Source organism: Rutidosis leptorrhynchoides, chromosome 3 (genome assembly GCF_046630445.1).
Source record: "Rutidosis leptorrhynchoides isolate AG116_Rl617_1_P2 chromosome 3, CSIRO_AGI_Rlap_v1, whole genome shotgun sequence".
Taxonomy (NCBI): Eukaryota; Viridiplantae; Streptophyta; class Magnoliopsida; order Asterales; family Asteraceae; genus Rutidosis; species Rutidosis leptorrhynchoides.
Genome location: NC_092335.1, coordinates 202,144,652 through 202,165,644, shown reverse-complemented (window position 1 = coordinate 202,165,644; position 20,993 = coordinate 202,144,652). Strand labels below are relative to the sequence as shown.

The 20,993-nt window shown below is 33.6% G+C and overlaps 1 protein-coding gene across 1 annotated transcript; it reads right to left on the bottom strand.

Annotated features, from left to right (window-relative positions):
- Window positions 1-4,166: 4,166 nt before the first annotated feature.
- LOC139897164 (uncharacterized protein At1g01500-like) lies at window positions 4,167-7,223 on the bottom strand. The gene is made up of 2 exons (XM_071879822.1): window positions 6,325-7,223; window positions 4,167-4,852 (listed from the first exon to the last, which is right to left on the bottom strand). The coding sequence occupies exons 1-2, from the start codon at window positions 7,027-7,029 to the stop codon at window positions 4,622-4,624; spliced, it is 936 nt and encodes a 311-aa protein (XP_071735923.1). The 5' UTR covers window positions 7,030-7,223; the 3' UTR covers window positions 4,167-4,621.
- Window positions 7,224-20,993: the final 13,770 nt, after the last annotated feature.

The window sequence follows — 20,993 nt, the reverse complement described above, 5'->3', positions numbered from 1 at the left end:
ATTTAAGCTTTAAGCAGAATCGTGTTCTTAGAATATTAAGGAATATACTCAATTGATTTTGCTTATTAATTAACATGCTTTTGGCTAAGCGTTCCCAATTACTTAATCAGTTATTCAAGTAGGCACATAGACAAGATCACATTTTCAATGTGTTAGACACATAGTTTTATATGGTCTTATCTCGATTTATTATTCCTTTATCCAAGTACATTTACTTGTGATAATTTGATTTCAGTTAATCAATAAGGACATGATTTACAGTTGTAACAAGTCAAATCGTAGCTTAATATGTTCGAACGTAATTCGATTTGATCATAGGGTAGATATTCACTTAGGCACCTATACTTGTAATACCATATGATAACTAATCATATTACATTAATGTCTAAGCACATAGTATGCTAAACATATTAATATCTAAACATACAATTGTATAAGTGTACATTGATGTACAACTTATGTACAAGGAGAAGCTTCTCCTAGTCTGGACTTGATGACCATTTTTAAGATGTATAGATAGATTTTATGATTGCAAAAATCATCAAACATTTATGCGTTTGTGATGATTAGTTTTAAGTCATATGGTGACTAATGATGACAATTATGTTCACATGTAAAAGTGATTGAACTTAGTTAATTATCATTTGAAAACTCCTGTAATGTGCATTAGATGAAGTTTCAACCATTAATAGTGTTATACTATAATGTGCATTAGATGAAGTTTCAACCATTAATAGTGTCATACTATAGGTGATCATTAGATTTGAAAATTGTAGTTTGCTTAGTCTAGACTACAGTCGATTTGCAGCATAACTTGATGTTGGCCATATGTTACAAAGCATGGATGGTCCATTCAACAATCCAACAGTGGTGTTGATCGTATGCATATTTTTTCTGTAAAACGACACGTTTGGTGTTGTATGTGCGTGTTTTGGTCATTTACTAGAGAAAGGGTAGATTATGAACTTGCATTTTTACTTAATCATTCTTGTTAATCACTCAAGGTCGTCGTCATCATCTAAACATAAATTAACATTTGAATATTACCTTTGGATCTTAAACCAACAAGTTCGTTCCAGAAAATGATCGGGTGGGTGAATTCCGACATTGTGTTCGAACTCTCGTCAGTGACTCTTAACCGCCGTTAAAAACAAAAAGAAACAAGCCTCCTCACTACATGAATGGGACCCTTTAGAGAGGACAAATTCTCGCAATAAGTACGAAAGTCCTCACAATAGGTTTATTGTGAGGACAAGTTCTCACAATAGTCGTCGCTAAATGATCGACTTATTGCGAGGATGATGTCACGCAATAACTTATTTAATAACTTATTTGGAAGAAAATGAAAAAGAAACCGTAAATACTGTATTGCGAGGACAGTGTCCTTACATTAATATAATTAGTTTTAAAAAATTATTAAAAAAATCAATTTAGTTACCTATTATGAGGATACGTCCTCGCAATAAGTTGCCCGTTTTTATTTTTATTTTATTTTGGAGGAAATGAAAATCTAAATATAATTCGTTTCATTATTAATGGATTTATTTAAAAAAAGGAATTACCTATTGTGAGGACATGTTTTCTCAATAGGTTACACCTTTTTTTTTTTTTTATTTAGAGGGAACTGAAATCGTTCATTTTAATAAAAAAAGATTTATTGAAATAAAAGTAATTATTTAATGTGAGAATATATCCTTGTAATAGTTCTGGTCAAATAATAAATTCAACGTTTCTTTATTTTTCTTATTTGACTGAAAAAGAAAAAGAAAAAATAAGATAAAACATTTATTGTGACGATGTGGTGACATGTCCTAACAATAATGTTACTTAAATTAAAAGTTAAACTCAGGCTTACATTTTTATCGTATAGCTACTTTTTTGTGAGAATACAAGTGTCTTTTCTAGTAGTGTCAAAGAAAATTGCTACCGAACCAAATATAGATATATATATATAAGGATAATAATATGTGAATTCAACTTATTTTTATATGTACACAATCAATATCAATATACATCAATATACAACAATCTAATACATAATTCATTGTGTACATATATATAAATATAATCAATCCTCTTTGTAATAGATTAGAATTAGAATTAAGTTGAATTCATTTAAGTGCCTTTTCAAACCTGAGGTTTTTACACGTGAAGAATAAACACTCGGGTTCAGTTTCTCACAATTCTTTGCAATTAAAACAAAACCAACGTAGTAGTATAACTCAACGCCCAAAACTATACGACCCTAATACTGGGTGTCTGGTTTATTCATGGAACTCAATTCAAGCAAGCCCACTTGAATTCCTTTTCCACTCGGTTAAGTGAAATCTTGAAATGAGTTCCATTGACCGCATCGCTAAGTCTAACCGTGCGGCTTGGCTTGGCGAAAAGATTTCAGCTAAGGAGATCTTTGAAACTAGAGTTGATTCGATTGGTGGTGATGATGTTGGCGTTAAACATGGGCCCACTTATGTTGGGAGTGAAGCGTATTCCAGTCACTTAAACATTTTCAATCAAGCTTTGAGATCTCACGTACTACGTGATCCTTCTAATACGATGAATGACACAATAAATTATTCGATTGATCCGGTACGTGTTTCGAATGATTTGGGTAAAACTTCTGTTGATCCACAACCTCTGTGGTTTTGGATTCAATTAGTGTCCGGGTTTGCTATGTGGTCCGAACCGTTGGGTGATTGTGGTTTCGTGTGGTTCGATCATGGCTCCTCCCGCCCCCTTGGTTTCGGATGTCCCTAGCTTATTGAACCATTCAGGTTCGAGGCTGTTATACAAGGATATGCTTATCGGGAACGTGCCGATTTCTAAGCCGGATGAAGTCGATAATTGTTTGGTTGATGTGCGCGTAGATGTTGGAACTAGTTATCTCTGGTCACATTGGATCTTCTCTGGCTTCGGTCATGGTTGTCTCTGTCCCGCAAGAGAGTGCTTTTGTGAATTTTTGTGGGTGTTCTAAGGGAATGAATGACTTTGCTTCGGTAGCTTCTAAGTTCGACAAGGCCATCAGTAAAAAGCCTATTATTGAGGATCCGGGTTTGGCAAATTCAAGTCTCAAAGCGGATTTTCCTTTAGGCTCACGATGAGATGATGAAGAATATCGGAGCCTAAAAAGTCGAAGCTATTCGTATTGATTCAAAAAATCCGCCCAAAGTCCCGGCTAAGCCTAAAAGACTCGAAAAACTCTTGTTTGGTTGTCGTTTCAAAGATGGTGCCTAATCTTTCGTCGGCGTTATGATTGAGCACCGTTTTCGGTTTTGTTTCTTGTTATTATGTTGGGCTTTGGTTTTTCTTGATTAATTGTTACGTTCTAATTCTAATGTTAGTTTGTTAGCTTTCGTTTAGGTTTTCGTGTTTTAGTTGGGATCGAACTTTGTTATCATCGTTTGTATGTTGTATTTGGTGCTTCATCCAAATGGAGTCTTCCGGATTAGTTATAAATTTACAAGTTTTTCTGGGAAAAAAAAAAAAAGATGAAAGTGAAATATATATTTAATCGCCAATTATAATCATCTTATTAGAATTAAATCTTATATATTCAACCACATTATATATCTATGTTCTCTATATGAAAAAAAATACTGCTTGAATTTCAGTAAAATGGCATATTTTTTCAAAAGGTAGACTTACAAATACGATAGAAAATAGTTCACCAATATACAGTTATATCTAACCCATAACTTCATATATATATATATAGAGAGAGAGAGAGCAAGTTTATACCACTAAGCCGATGAATATTTTGTAAATACATAGCCGCATCTTGAAGCGTGCAAGACGTACACGTGCACAGAACCCATGAATATTCAAGAGAGTCCATATTTTCAACTATTTATTTATGACATTTTTAGTATTATTGAACATATTCGTAAATATATGCAAAAACTTCGTATACAAGATGCCTACTTGTTACATATTGAACAAGACCAGTACAAAAAAATAGGAATCAACAGTGTAAATAAATCGGCATATCATCACGATAATCTGATCAAGTTCTCCGCATTTTGTCACCTAATAAGAGAAATTAAATTCTCAAGGGCTACATTGTCCTTTTAATCCTCATCTAAAATTACAAATGATTAGAAGATACAAATATCCAAATCACAGGGTTAAAGAACTAAGTTATCATATCATTAACCTTAAGTGCCTTTTCAAAACTGGAGTTTTTTTAACACGTAAAGAATACACACACGGTTCAGTTTTTCACAATTCTTTTCAACTTTTTAATTACAAAACAAAACCAACGTAGCAGTAGTAGAACACAACCCCCAAAACTATACAACCCCAATACTGGGTTATTCAAAGAAATATCATATAAGAACTTATTACAAGAAAATTAGAAGAAAAGAAGTTGGTTAAATTAAAAGCTTGTGCTGCCACAGGAATATTATTACACTAAAACGACAACATTGAAAAACAAACCTTTGTATGACCGACACCCGAACCTATCTACAAAAAGAACCCTTGCGAGCAAGCCCACACTTGCATTATCGTGCTACAACTGTATACATGTCGTATAAACTCCATCAGCTGACATCATCAGCATAACATGCTGCTTGCTGTGTTACATTTGCCAATTTTTGAAGGTGCAGAAAGTAAGATAACGTCAAAAGAATCGCCTCCTGAAATTCCTGGTGGTTGCTTGGTACGAGCGCATTAATAGACCGACACCAATCCCGATACCAAGACACATCCCGAGACCGATCCCGACACCAACTCTTACACCAGCATTGAACCATGTAAGTTGTCCATCTTCATCATAATACATATCCTCTGAATAGTAGCTGGGTCCCACTTTCCTTTCTGATTCATACTCATTGGCTTCTTCCCCTGTATGCTGAATAAACAAATGCAAGGATAAATCAGCCATAGATTTTACTTTATATTGTGTGCGCATGTACAAAAACTACTATGTTGTAAATTGAAATCCAACCTCAAAATTCACAATGCATATGTCGTTTTAACAAACACGGAAAAATCACATTACACAACCAGGCATTATAAGATGCAATGTTACAGCTTTAATACACACCTAGTCAACATTCAACAATAGCATAGATCCCTCCGATAGAAGAAAAGTAGAAAACTGAGGCTATGTTTGAGTGGCTCTGAATGGGGCTGTTCAGAGGCCTACATCTCATTCGGTCAGCACATGTGCTGTTTGATCTGAAATTCATGGTCTCTGAATTAAGTAAAATGATCAGAATCTTTTAGCATTATTTTCCATCCTTAACCATTCAGCATGTGAATTTCACAGCTTCAAAAAGCAGTACCTAATCAACAGTGATTCTACCTTTTGATAAGTGGTGTAGTTTCGAATTTATTTTTACAAGGTACCCTTCAATTTGTATAGGACACCACTAAATTTAACTATAGGACCCATATATTCTTTTGAAAGTATGATTTTTTGAGATAAGCCGCCACTAGGGTGCCCTTCAAATATAATTAGTTTTGAAAAAACAAATTCAGGACCCCTTTGTGTTTTTATCCTAGATTCACCACTATACATAACATATGCAATTCCCTAAGAGACATACATGCACTGTACTATTCATTTCTATGTACGTTTGAGTAAAATTTACCCAACAATTATCACTAGAAAGTCCATAAGAGAGGGAATCGGAACTGTTTACGCAACAGTAAATACTGTGGTTAAACTATGTCGAACTGATAACCGGATACTTCGGGTACTAGCCACTCGGAGTAAGCCTTCGGGATAGACTCGTATCTGCCACTCATTGGGTATTCGGTGGAGGTATTACACAGGCATCTGACTCTTACATTGTGGGTTTTGTGGGTTGCTAAAGGTAACACAGGGTTTGCGTGTCCCTATCGGTTAACACGTTTTGAGAAGTGGATAGTCTCCTCAAATTAGATCTTCTGTTGAGTTTGATTCAAATACAATTTTTAACATTCTTTTATAATCACTCCGACTAAAAATTCATTTGTTTCTATAACTTTATCTATTTTGTGGGTTCCATCTTTGATCTCTACGTTATAATTAACATTTGACATCACTTAGAGAGTAGTCTTAAACACCATCAAGAACTAAGGATACCTATGCAACAGCTAAACAACCAGATTCATTATACATGGCTAGCTACAGCAGTCATGTCGTTAACGTGCATAAAGTATTATACCATTTGGAAACCGTCACTAAAAAGTTCACATATAACCGCTATGTACATCACTTTTATGCACGTTACCGTAAAAAAAACATCCTAAATAAAACTATATCAATATAGCAAAGTAGTACTAGCAGTAAACATAAGCATAAAACATAAGTTAACGAAAATAACAGCAATTTACCGGCAATTTTCGCTGTCGAACAACACCATTCTCCCTCACCAATCCCTTATCAACTTCTTCATCTTCAGGTATAGCATCAAGCATCACATGCCTATTACAACCTCGTCTTCTAGGACTAACTTGAATCGTTTTCGTCAATATCACCGGCACCGAACTACAACACCCTGCAATATACACTTCAATCGAAGGCGATGAACTCCCGAATTTCGACAAATTCGCTGCATAAAAATCCATACTCCACCCTGTTTTTGATCCAGTAACACCATGACCATTTTCAAAGCTCCCATTGGTCCAATTCGGTTCAATTCTCTCCAACGATCCACACAAAATCATATCTCTATCATCTGATTCATCATCAATAACCTCGAATTCAATCGCTCCAGTAACCCTAATATTGTCCGTACTAACATACGTCACTTCTGATGATTCTTTATCAACACGATCTCTTCGTAACGTTACTAAAGCAGTGTTAGCTGACGGAACCCTAAATCCGTTAATTTCAAGTGATACTCCGATTTCACGCCGTAAATTTCGTAACGTTAAATGTTCCGGTACTGTGTTTACGGCACACGGAGTGATACGGACGTAGAATAGCCGAATTTCTAACCAACCTGACGTAGACGACGACGTCGTTTTATGATAATTGAACGGCTTGTATTCTGCAATTGAGAGATTATTATTATTATTACTGTGTTCTCGATCCATTGAATGTAAATAATATATACAATATAATATATACCCGGTTAGTTATCAGGTGATGAATTGCACGTTTATATATGAAATTAGGGTTTGTGAAATTGGGGAATTATTGGAATTTGGGGAATTGAGATTTGAGAATGGGGAAATTAAGGTATACGCACCACTACACACAGCGGAGATGTCTATGACACGTGTGTGAGCAGTGCCATCAAAGATGTACATGTCAACAACGTTAAACAACTTGTACAGTATGTATATTTTTTCTTTTTGTCGTATATGTATTGACGAAACTTGTATGTATTTGCAGCTCTACCCTTTATGTTTCATACAATGACGCATTCAGACCAGTTTAAATTGTTGGGTTGCGTTTTTTTAACAGCAGTTCGGGATACTCAGGGCGGACTAAACCACCCACGCGTTCATTTCCCGCAGTTGTTCAGGAGGAAATCCGACCCAATCCGAGGGCATGTGCGGTAAACCCCCCTTCTTCACTGCCCCGCAACTCGATGTGCGGAAAGCACCATTGGGTGAAATTCAAGGGTTAAGGGGCAACCTTGCGTGCAATGTTGTACCCTACGGGAGTCAAACTCCTGACCTTTCGCTAAGAGAGGCAGTTCACTACCACATGAGCTACAACACAAGGTTATTATTATTGGGTTGCGTTATGCAGGTTTGAAATAATATCCGACCGGTTTAAATCGTCGGGTTGCGTTAGGCCGTTGAAATCTATATGATGTTGATAAAGATTTCATACCTATAAGTTGTTCGAACTAGTTTAAACATAAGTTTGTTGGAAATTTGATAGGAGGATTATTTTGAAGGACTTCCGATCGACACAAATAAACATATGTTCAAGTGACATATACGAATTATGGATTGTATTTTCTTGGTGTAAATTCGCAACAAGGTAGTCAAGTTGTGTCCAAAATCGAATTAGTATGAAACAAATATCATATAAACTGTCAGCGAAAACTAATTTACTGGGTTATGATTTTGTGTCTACTGATTGACTAATAAGATTTAAATTATGTTACATATAGAACTTTGTGAATTAGTCAGGGAGATATTGATATCAAATAAAGATAGTTTCTTAGAGTATATGTAATCCCTTATGCAGAAAAGAAATTAGAAAAAACGCATCGTTGATTGCATAAATACCTTTCCTTTAAGTTAATTTTTCAAGGGCAAATTACCCAAAAAAATAATAATATAAATGTCACAATTTCTCAAATAAGGGTATATCGTTTTTTCTTTTTTTCAAAAGGGTGTCCGATTTGAATTTAGTGCGTAAAAAAAACTTTGATTTGAAAAAATATCAATAAAGGTAATATCCGTCCACATGTGCTTTCACATAAACGCCACATCATCGAATCTGATGAGGTGGCGCCACGTCATCGAACTTTCCGGCGCCATGTCATCAAATTTTTCGGCCAAAAAATTTGATGACGACTTTTTTTGACCAAAATTCCAATTTTCCGGCGACCACCTCATCGAAGAAGATGATGACGTGGCGCCACCTCATCAAATTTTATGAGGTGACGTCTATGTGAAAGCACATGTGTACGAATATTACCTTTATTGGAATTTTTTTCATATCAGGATCCTTTTTACGCACTAAATTCAAATCAGACACCTTTTTGGGCAAAGAAAAAACGATATACCCTTTATTGGGAAATATTGACTTTTATGTTACTTTTTTGGGCAATTTGCCCATTTTTCAACAACTGTGTTGGTTAGTAATCCAATGATAATATTCAAATGTTAATCATTTTGTTTTGATGATAACACCAAGCCTTAAGTGCTTAATGCGTATAGAACAACACAAGTTCACAAACCTACATGATCTCTAGAAAACGTCCAATACACGTAATAAATAAGTCAAAAGAGTCATTTGCAAAACCCAAGTAGTACACGGCTAGGTCCACGGTCGACCACGGGTCCGACCGTGAGTGTCCTGTACCATGGTTTCTTAGAAACCAGGTACATGGTCGACTCCACGGCAGACCGTGGCTCGATCACAGTGTCATGTACCATGGTTTCTGAGAAACCAGGTACACGGTCGACTCCACGGCATACCGAGGTTCGATCGCAGTTGTTCAGTCCAAAATTCTTGATCAAATAATGTTTGACCACTTTGGGGCATTGATGTGTGCGAGGTAGTATACGAAATAGTTTATATTTTTACTACGAAATACTATTAAATACGATACAATTTTACACAAGTTATTTATTTATTTATTGAATGGATATACCTAAACCTTGCTACAACACTTATAGGCAGTGTACCTAATCGTACAGTAGTGTAGTTTTTAGTAAGTCCGGTTCGTTCCACTGGAATACAGTAAACAAGTTTAACGCTATAATTATTTTAAACTATATTTGTAAAAATATATAAATATATAAGTAGTATTATTATTATAAAAGGGGGTTTTACCGTTTAATGACCGGTTTGTCTATTTTATGTCTTAAGTCGCAATTAAAACCTAATGTAAAATATTAAATATACAAATGACTTAATTTAAAGCGTAAAGTAAATGACGATAAATAAAAGTGCGATAATTTAAAGTGCGATAAATAAAATGACGATAAATAAAATTGCGATAATTAAAAAGTACGATAATTAAAAATGCAATAAGATATAAAATAAAGGAATTATGCTTATTTAAACTTCCATAATCATGATGTTCAACGTGTTAATTTTAATTTATTACCATGGGTTAATTGTCCTTTGTCCTAGATTATTCGATATGTCCATACGGTTTTGTCCATAATAGTCCATCAGTCATAAATATAAAATGCGAGAGTCCTCGTCAAATTATCCTTATACCCGAAGTCAAATATTCCAACTAATTGGGGTTTCGAACTGTAACAAGGTCTTAATACTTTGTTTAATGAATACACCAGGTTATCGACTGCGTGTAATCCAAGGTTTCAATACTTTGTTAACAATTACACCAATTACCCTTGAATGTAATCCACCCCTGTTTCAACGAGTCCATTGACTATTAATCCATCCCCGTGTCCGGTAAAATGAACAATTATTGGTATTTATAGATATCCCGTCCACCGTACCCGATTAAGCGTATGTGGTTATTTATAGATACGTCGAATTGTAACCTTTAATATTAAATTAACGAGGTATCGTTTAGTTAATATGAAACCCTCGTTCTTTTGTCCAAACCCCAATTATGGTACAAAGTCCAATAACCCCGTCTTTAATATTTAGCCCAACATCACGATTACTTCGGCTTAAATAAGCATAATAATAACTTAGCTACGAGACATTAATTTAAAAAGGTTGAACATAACTTACAATGAGTATTAATAGTGTAGCGTTACACGGACAAAGTTTCGACTTACAAACTTAAAACATTCGCCACTATGACCTTATTATTATTAAACTTAAATTAAAATTAAAATTAAAATTATAAAATATAAATATAAATATATCGTAGATAGATAGATAGAAAAAGGTGTGTTTAATCGATCAGAATGCGCGACCTTTTATAGGCCCACGTTTAACTGTTGAGCTCCGCGAGTGCAGAGGTTTTCTTCATCACAGCTCCGCGAGTGCGGAGGTCTGGATTCCAGCTCATAGATCAAATTCAAAACGTGGGCTGCGTATAATTATAATATATAATAATATATATAATTAATTATATATTATATTATATTCTTGTGCATAGTTGACTTGTAATTTTTGGTCCGTTACGTCGCGCGTTGAAAGTTGGTTCATGTCTCGGTTCCGAATTTTCGAACGACTTTTCGTATAATTTAATATCTTGTACTTTGCTTTTTGCGGCTTGTACTCTTGCCATTTTTAGACGTTTCTCATCAATAATTTGAACCACTTGGATTGTACTTTGTACTTTTTAGCTTTTTGGTCATTAGCGTCTTCAAATCGTCGAATCTGTCTTTTGTCTTCACCTTTTATTATTTAAACGAATATAACTTGTAAATAGAACAACTGCAACTAAAAGCTTGTCTTTCTTGAAGGATAATGCTATGAAATATATGTTCGTTTTTAGCATTATCAAATATTCCCACACTTGAGCGTTGCTTGTCCTCAAGCAATATAGAACTTTGAATAAAAACATACTTGAATCACTTCTTTATTCTTCACACTTTGTACATCAGTGATTTCTATATGGCGGTATGAACAATGATAGTAACATTGTGGTTTACAGTCCCACATGATTATGACAATTTAGATCCGTTAGGAAATTAGATCTTTATGAAAATATTTGATCTTTTGAAAATTCAATCTAGTTTTTACCCTAGATACGTTTTCCGGAATAACCCTTCACCGGTGTTTGCAAATTATTTTTGTGGGTTTCGTGGGTTTCAGGTTTGAAAATTTTAGCTCAAAACTTATGGTTTTGTGTCACCCACTTGCTAACCTTGTATTAGGAAAGCAACACGTCCAGTTTACTTGCTCCGTATATTACCTTTCGGTAAACTACCGTCCGGTTGTAAAGGAAAGCTTTGAACAAGCAACTGTTAAGGCAATGTCCCGTGACATGCTTTTGATTATGGTCTATAACGCGTCGGATGAAATTACTATCCTTTGTAGGAGCAATAGTAAAGATCACCCTATAGTTTTTCGGTCTGGCACAAGGTCCTCTCTTTGACCATGCTATGTAACCACCGTTCTTACGGTTGACACCCGATTTGGTTCAGGTGACCTAATGAATTCCAGGTGAATTTCTAGGATTTTACGTTCAATGGTAATGAACGCATTGAAAATGGATTTTCAGAAAACAAATCGGTTTGTAATTTGATCAAAATATTTTCTCGTTCAAGCTCGAGTCTAGATATCATCGAATTCCATGAGTTTGAATTCTCAATCTTTAAAGTCAATCTCAAGGATTGAGTAATATCAGGCTTAAAAGCTGATTTTTGATCTTTTAAGGAGATTATCCTTTCTGGGGATCTGATTCATTAGTCTTATAAGCTAATTTGCATGGTGCCCCCCCCATTGTACGAGACAGATCCTCTCATGGTTAGGATAAGTCTGACCACTTGGCGACCCTGTTTGATGCTGAGGTCTGTGGATTTCCAGCTGATTTTCGAGAAAACTTTTCAAGGTTTTTCGTAGACTCTACAACTGGTCTGGACGACAACTTCCTGACCTAAATTAAGAAGCGCGTTTATTTTTTCTCGGAAGACTTTACTTCCTTTTAAATCAAGTGGCACATTTCTTTCAAATATATTATAAGAAATCGGGTAAAACTGATAAAGTTGTCCAAAACAAAAGTATCTTCAATTATTTGTATAAAAATATGTGATATATGTTCTAAATAACTTGGTAAATTTTTCCACACTTGGATTTTATTTTTCTTTCTTTGCCTTTTTATTCTCCTCTATTCCATTTTTTAATGAATTCAAGCGTTTTGAGTTGTTTCTCAATTTATGTCCTTTCCGAGGTAACAATAATTTCAGTGTTAACACCTAGTTTTATCGTTCATAAATATGTATAAACATGATTTTGAGTTCATTTAGTTAAAAGTTTGAAAAATTTTACTAGAATTGGGTAGTTAGTATATAAGACTAGGGTTGTTCTTTATTATCAGAGAGCATTAGATTCTAATACAACTACTGCGTTACTAGTATTTTTTTATGGTAACCAAGTGTTTAAATTAAAATTTTAAAAATCCGAAAGAATTTATCCGAAAGAATTTAACCCCTTCCCACACTTAAGATCTTGCAATGCCCTCATTTGCAAGAAATCAGTAACAATTTAAATTATTGAGGGTGATTAGCGTAGAAAAATGATTAAATTTTACCAAAGTTTCCAAACATATTGTTGTTTGTGTTGAATGATAAATGGTGCACATCATTTGTTCATTCCGTCTATTGTTACATCACACTTGTTTTTCGTTTTGTCGTCAAAATTAATAGCTTTTGCTGAACTTAATGTCAGTCTTTGAAAGTGCGCTGTTTTACCCTGTTTTGTCCATGAGATAAACTACAAACATATATATACATATTTTTGAAGTTGAGTATATCACCCCACATTCAAAAATTATTAAAAATCTAATAATAAAAGTTAGAAAATTATAAAAACTATTATAGTATTAAAAGAAATATTAAAAGTATAAAATTACAAGTTACCAAATAAATAAAAATAGGTATAAAAGAAAATTAGGGTTGATGAGGATGGTGCCAGTAGGGATTCCATTCATAGCCGTATGTGCTGTAGAATGCTTGAGCTGGGTCATATGTAGGGTACGGTGGTCGGGTCTGTATAGTCCAGGGAGGAAATACGGGCATTGGAGTAGGAATGTAGTTTGTATTTATGTATGTACAATGACTTATGATTTGATTTTGATGATACTGCCAATCTTGAAATGCTCGTTGTCTAGCCATTTCATACTCATGTTGAGCCATAAAAATTTGCATTTCTGTCATCTGATTCCCCCTCCTGCATTACCTTGCTACTGATCTCTTTCGACCTGTGGATGATTGCCATCATATGGTGCTGCAACGTTATGTCATTTCTTTAAAACCTTAGCACCATGATATACTTTCAAACCAATTGTATCACGGGGTTCTGGTGCTGCAATTATTAATCCCCCCTGACTTCTATCGACACCGAGATACTCAGCAATTAAAGTAACAAAGATACCACATCCTATTATACTATTAGGCCGTATACTCCTAACCATAGCCGATAAATAATAACTCACACAATTAGGTATACTCACAGCGCTCTGTGGGTCTCGAATACACATGAGATAAAATAAATCATTCTCATTTACCTTCTCTTTGTTCCTACCTCGCTGTGTAATCGAGTTTGCTAAGAACCTATGGATTACTCTTAGCTCAGCTCTATCAATATCAGTATAAGAGTTATTCCCCCCACGAAATCGGTTATGGCTAGTCATTCTACTCCATATTCCATTCATATCAAAATTTTCATCAACCCTCCTACCATTAACTATCAACCTTTAATAATCAGTAGATGCTAGTTCCTCAGGCGTATATATACACAAAGCCTGAGCCATGTCTAGTAGAGACATATGGCGCATCACACCTCCTAATAAAAATCTAATAAAACTCCGATCGGTTAAGGTAGCTACCCGATCATTTATTTCAACACTACATAATAATTCCATACACCATTCTCTATATACACGCCTACGTATATTGAACAAACGTTCCCAATCATTAAAAGTAGAATTACCATACCTTTGTGTAAGTAATTCTCTGATTGGATCGGCCAATCCCACTGTTTCTAACGGTTCCCAATCTATTACCCTGGGTACTTCAACAACATTAGACTGAAGGGTGTGCAAGTTCCTCTGATATTTTCGATAATCTATCCAATGTCTGTCAAACCTTAAATTAGGGTGTAAATCTGCCAATTCTATATTTGAATATGAAATGAATTGATGCGGTAGATTTTGTCTATATTGGTCGTTAATCTCGTGTTCTTCTGCATTCTCAGGATGAGCATTGTGAGCCTGAGATGCGGATGAAGATTCACCCCTTTCAGTCTGCAAAACATATTAAACACAATTTTTGTGCATCCAAATATGCATTAGTGTTATCAGAATCATAAATCAAAACAATCATAATGACATGTTTAATCTATATTAAACTTTATATGCATTTTCACAATATTAACAATTCTACACTTTTACAAATAAACATATATGAAAATGTATCCAATGTTCCTTAGCGTTCATCTTCTAAATCATGTCAAAAATAATCATTATAGCAATTAAACGAGTTCCAAATGGCATTCATATTAATTAAATCGAGTTCATGCATTTTTAACTCAAAAAGTACACTTTACACTTTAATATTCAAAAATCATGTTTAGGATCAAAGTTTTGATCATTTAGCAACCTAAACATGTTACACTACTCAATTTAGTATAAACTAACAACAAAATTCGGCCATAACCCGTTTATATCAAAAAGCCTCAATTTTGCTCAAGAACACAAACCCTAGATTACTCAAAATTTGAATTTTAAGGCTTCTAATTATGTTAAATAACATCAATCTAGGTTATACAAGCATAATACACAAACAATTTAAGCATAATTAAACTAGAAATCATCAAAATCAAATTAGGTATAAATTTATTCAAGAACACTAAAAATCCGAATTAAAGAGTGTTTAGATGTAGAAATTACTGATCTCCTTGAGTAACTTCTTGGTAGGATCCTTCTCAACATGATTTTAGCAAAAAATTTGATGATTAATGGTGAAAATTCGCGATTTTTAGAGTGTTTTGTGTGTGTTTTTCGCAGAATTTTGTGTGTGGGTGTGTTGGGGACTGGTCTGTCTCGACCAGTTAAACTGGTCTGGGATTTTCAAACTCCGCGAGTGCGGATGTGGGTATCACAAAAACTCCGCGAGTGCGGATTTCTTTTTTCTTTTTTTTTCTTTTTTTTTTATAAAATCTTTAATAATAAAACAATTATTTAAATTTAAAATTTTGTTTTCCTTTTTATTTAGGACGAGGTTGTTTCGGTACGTTTACCTAGTCCGTCCCTCGACAAAATTTTAAAATTTGTCATTTTAAAGCGTTTGTTTTAAAAGCAAAGATTTTTGAGTTTTTTTAAATGTTTTTGGCATACTTTAAATCAATAAGATTAAAAATAATGATAATAAAATTTCTCGTCCCTCCCTTGGGTAAATGATAATGCTAAAAACGAACATATATTTCATAGCATTATTCCTCAAGAAAGACAAGCTTTTAGTTGCAATTGTTCTATTTATAAGTGATATTCGTTTAAATAATAAAAGGTGAAGACAAAAGACAGATTCGATGAATTGAAGACGCAAACGACCAAAAAGCTCAAAAGTACAAAATACAATCAAAGTGGTTCCAATTATTGATGAGAAACGTCTCAAAATTACAAGAGTACAAGACGCGAAACGCAAAGTACAAGATATTAAATTGTACGCAAGGACGTTCGAAAATCCGGAACCGAGACATGAACCAACTATCAACGCGCGACGCAACGGAGCTAAAATTACAAGTCAACGGAGTACAAGAATATAATATAATATATATAATTATATTTAATTATATATATTATATTATATAATAAATAAATAAGCAGCCCACGTTTTTAAAGACTTTTGAGCTCTCCCAGCTGGCCATGCGATCGCATGGCCTGGAAGAACAAAAACCATGCGATCGCATGGCCCTGAAATTCAGGCCTAGTCCTATAAAGTTCGCGAGTTTTGGACGAAATTTAACATCTTTTTCTTCTTCCTTCATATGTAAACATACATATGTTAGCGAATGTTAATTTTAATTTTAAATTCTAATAATAAGGGTATGTTAGCGAATGTTGTAAGGGTGTAAGTCGAAATTCTGTCCGTGTAACGCTATGCTATTTTTAATCACTGTAAGTTATGGTTAATGTTATTTTTAAATTAATGTCTCGTAGCTAAGTTATTATTATGCTTATTTAAGACGAAGTAATTATGATGTTAGGCTGAAAATATTAAGATTGGGTAATTGGGTTTTGTACCATAATTGGGGTTTGGACAAAAGAACGACACTTGTGGAAATTAGACTATGGGCTATTAATGGGTTTTATATTAACTAAACAATACCTCGTTAAATTAATATATAGACTTATAATTTGACGTATTTATATATAACCACATACGCTTGACTGGGTACGGTGGGCGGGATATCTATAAATACCAATAATTGTTCATTTTACCGGACACGAAACTGGATTAATAGTTAATAGACTTGTTGAAATAGGGGTGGATTACATTCAAGGGTAATTGGTGTAATTGTTAACAAAGTAGTAAAACCTTGGTTTACACGCAGTCGATAACCTGGTGTATTCATTAAACAAAGTATTAAGACCTTGTTATAATTCGAATCCCCAATTAGTTGGAATATTTGACTTCGGGAATAAGAATAATTTGACGAAGACTTTCGTACTTTATATTTATGACTGATGGACTATTATGGACAAATTCGTATGGACATATCGAATAATCCAGGACAAAGAACAATTAACCCATGGGAATAAACTAAAAATCAACACGTCAAACATCATGATTATGGAAGTTTAAATAAGCATAATTCTTTTATTTCATATGTAATTGCACTTTTAATTATCGCACTTTTATTTATTGTCATTGTATTTAATTGCACTTTTAATTATCGTACTCTTTAATTATCGCAATTTTATTTTATCGCACTTTTATTTATCGCAATTTCATTATCGTTATTTACTTTACGCTTTAAATTAAGTTATATTTATTTTTAATATTTTACATTAGGTTTTAACTGCGACTAGAGTTTTAAAAATCGACAAACCGGTCATTAAAAGGTAAAAACCCCCTTTTATAATAATAATATCACTTATATATATATATATATATATATATATATATATATATATATATATATATATTTGTATTTTTATAAATTTAAAACTAATATAGCGTTAAGCTTGTTTAAGAGTTCCCTGTGGAACGAACCGGACTTACTAAAAATTACACTACTGTACAATTAGGTACACTGCCTATAAGTGTTGTAGCAAGGTTTAGGTATATCCATTCTATAAATAAATAAATATCTTGTGTAAAATTGTATCGTATTTAATAGTTATTTCGTTGTAAAAATAATACTGTTTCCTAGTACACCTCGCACACATCAAGTATTTTTGGCGCCGCTGCCGGGGACAATTCTTCTTAAACGCCGGAAGCGCAATGCTATAGAAAAAAAAAGATTTTTATTAATTTTTAGTTTACTTTTATAAAAATACGCTTTTGTAAAAAAATATACGTTTTAAATTTTAAAAACCGAAAATATAAAAAGAAAAACAAAAATATAAATATTTTTAAGAGTTTGTTAAATATATAAGTTTTATAAAGTTTCTTTATTTTTATTTTAAAAAAAATATAAGTTTTATATAAATATTCTATATTTTTAAAACAAAAAAACAGAAAAAAAATATATAAAAGAAATCTACTCGGCCCGTACTGTAGCAGCCCAATTTCAGGCCCGAAAATCTACTCCATGCGATCGCATGGATTTTTAACGTGAGGACCATGCGATCGCATGGCCCTGTCAGACACGCCACATTTGACCTAGTTTCGCATTAATTACGGAGTATATTTAATTATTATTATTATAAAACCCTAATTAGGGTTTTGTTATTTAATTAATTAAGTTAGTTTTAGTATTTAATTTATATATTTAGTTTAATTAGTTTAATTAAATTATAAAATTAATACTTTTATAAAATAAATAATATAAAAATAATATTTTTATAAAAATTGTACTTTTTACAACTTTAAGATTATTTTTATATTTTGTAACTTTTAATTTATTTTAGCGCAATATTTGTATTTTTCGCTCGTATTTAGTTTTAAGTTATAGTTTTTGCCATAGTTATTTTTATTTCCAGATTTTTAGGCTTTGCCGTAAAATCCCTTAAGTGCTTTTTCTTTAGACTAAGATTTAGGTGCTTTAGAATTTTGCGACCCCTTTTTAAGTTTTAGTACCTTTTTAAGTTATTGCCATTTTGAATTTAGTTTTTCTTTTAAACTTTAATATTTTTAGACGCAACTTTTAATTCTTAGTTTTTAGTTCCTTTTTAAGTTTCGACGCGCTACTTTCTTATTTTTATTTTTCGACACTTTTTATTTTTCGACGTTTTTCGACGCGCTCTTTTTCTTTCTTATTTCTTGCCGATCTAGTTTTTAGGACTTAGATTTTTTCTATTTCTTATCTAAAATTTCTTTAAATTTCAAAACGAAAAATTATTTTAAAGTGGTTAAATTGATAGACATCAAAATTTTCTGGTTCGTAGTAATAGTTGGATTTGTACGTGGACCGGGTTATTGGAGCCAAACAGTACTCAATTATATTGAGACCAAACGAATCCTGCCCCTCTGCTGCATCTTTTGGCTATTCGAAACGTGGGCAAAATCAGAAAAGTCTATTAATTTGATAACTTATATAATTTTTCTTCCTTTTTAAAAACTAATAGGATATTCAGTGAATGCACCAAGCAAAACGTTCACCACCTTTTGTACGTTCACCACCTGTAACTCGATCTAGACATCTAGCAAATATTTTCGCCGTTGATTTTTCTTTAGAATCGTCATCCAGTCGACCAAGTACTCCAATTCAAATTTCCGATAATCCATTTTTTGAACCCGACCTCACAATTGAGAATTCGGAGAATATTCAGGGACGATTCATAGATCCTGAACCACTAATCTTTCCTCCGGAACCACCAATCATTCAAATAGAGATTGTTGAGGAACGAACCATTAAATCAGAATCCTCTAGTGATTCAGATTCAACAAATTCAATCATGGAGAATCTGAAACCTCTAAGTATGGAAGACCGAATGAAAGCTAAACGCACTGGCCAAGGTCACGCAATTACTCAACCTGACATAAATGCGCCAGATTATGAAATCAAGGGACAAATTCTACATATGGTAACTAATCAATGCCAATTTAGTGGTGCACCGAAGGAAGATCCAAATGAACATCTTAGTACCTTTAATAGGATCTGCACTCTATTTAAAATATAAGAGAAGTGGAGGATGAACAAATATATCTCATGTTATTTCCCTGGACTTTAAAGGGAGAAGCCAAAGATTGGTTGGAATCTTTACCTGAAGGGGCGATTGATACATGGGACGTTTTAGTTGAAAAATTTCTTAAACAATTCTTTCCGGCATCTAAAGCCGTAAGACTTCAAGGAGAAATTGTTACATTCACACAGAAACCAAATGAAACTCTATATGAGGCGTGGACAAGATTTGGAAAGTTATTGAGAGGATGTCCGCAAAATGGTTTAGACACTTGTCAAATAGTACAAATATTCTACCAAGGATGCAACATCACTACAAGAAAAGACATAAATATAGCAGCTGGTGGTTCCATTATGAAGAAAACAGCAACTGATGCTTACAAAATTATTGATAACACTGCTTCCTACTCACATGAGTGGCACCAAGAAAAAGATATCGTTAGATCATCTAAAGTAGCTAGAGCCGATTCTAGCCATGACTTAGATTCCATTTCCGCAAAAATAGATGCTGTCGAGAGACGAATGGAAAAGATGACTAAAGATATCCACTCAATACGAATTAGTTGTGAGCAGTGTGGAGGACCACATTTGACAAAAGATTGTCTCAGTATTGAACTAACATTGGAACAAAGAGAGAATGTTTCATACATAAACCAAAGGCCTGGAAATAATTATCAGAATAATTATCAACCGCCAAGACCGATCTACAATCAAAATCAGAACTATAACCTAAATGTTCCATACAACAACCAACAAGGTCCAAGTAATCAACAAGTATCCAATAATACTTACAATCAGCAAAGACCTAATTTTCAAAATAAACCACCACAAACCGATGATAAAAAGCCAAATTTAGAAGACATGATGTCGAAGCTAGTTGATTCTCAAACTCAGTTTTTCACATCTCAGAAACAAACCAATGAACAAAATGCTCAAGCATTTAGAAATCAACAAGCTTCTATTCAAAATCTAGAACAAGAAGTAAGCAACCTAGCAAGGTTAATAGGTGAAAGAAAACCGGGAAGTCTACCTAGTGATACTAATGCTAACCCCCGGAATGAAACAGCTAAAGCCATTACCACAAGAAGTGGTATCACACTTAAACCACCTGAAATACCTGTAATTTCTGATAATGCTATTCCTACTCCACAAGAACCACAATCTGATCAAGATAAGAAAAAAGAACCGGTAGTTGAAAAGGTTAATGAAGATAACACAGTTAAGGTTAAACCTTATGTTAAACCATACCAACCACCACTTCCTTACCCGAGTAAAATGAGAAAAGAAAGACTTGAAGCCGAGCAATCCAAATTCTTGAATATGTTTAAACAAATAAATGTAAATCTTCCTTTCATTGATGTGATTTCAGGAATGCCTAGATATGGTAAATTTTTGAAAGATCTAATCACAAATAGAAAGAAAATGA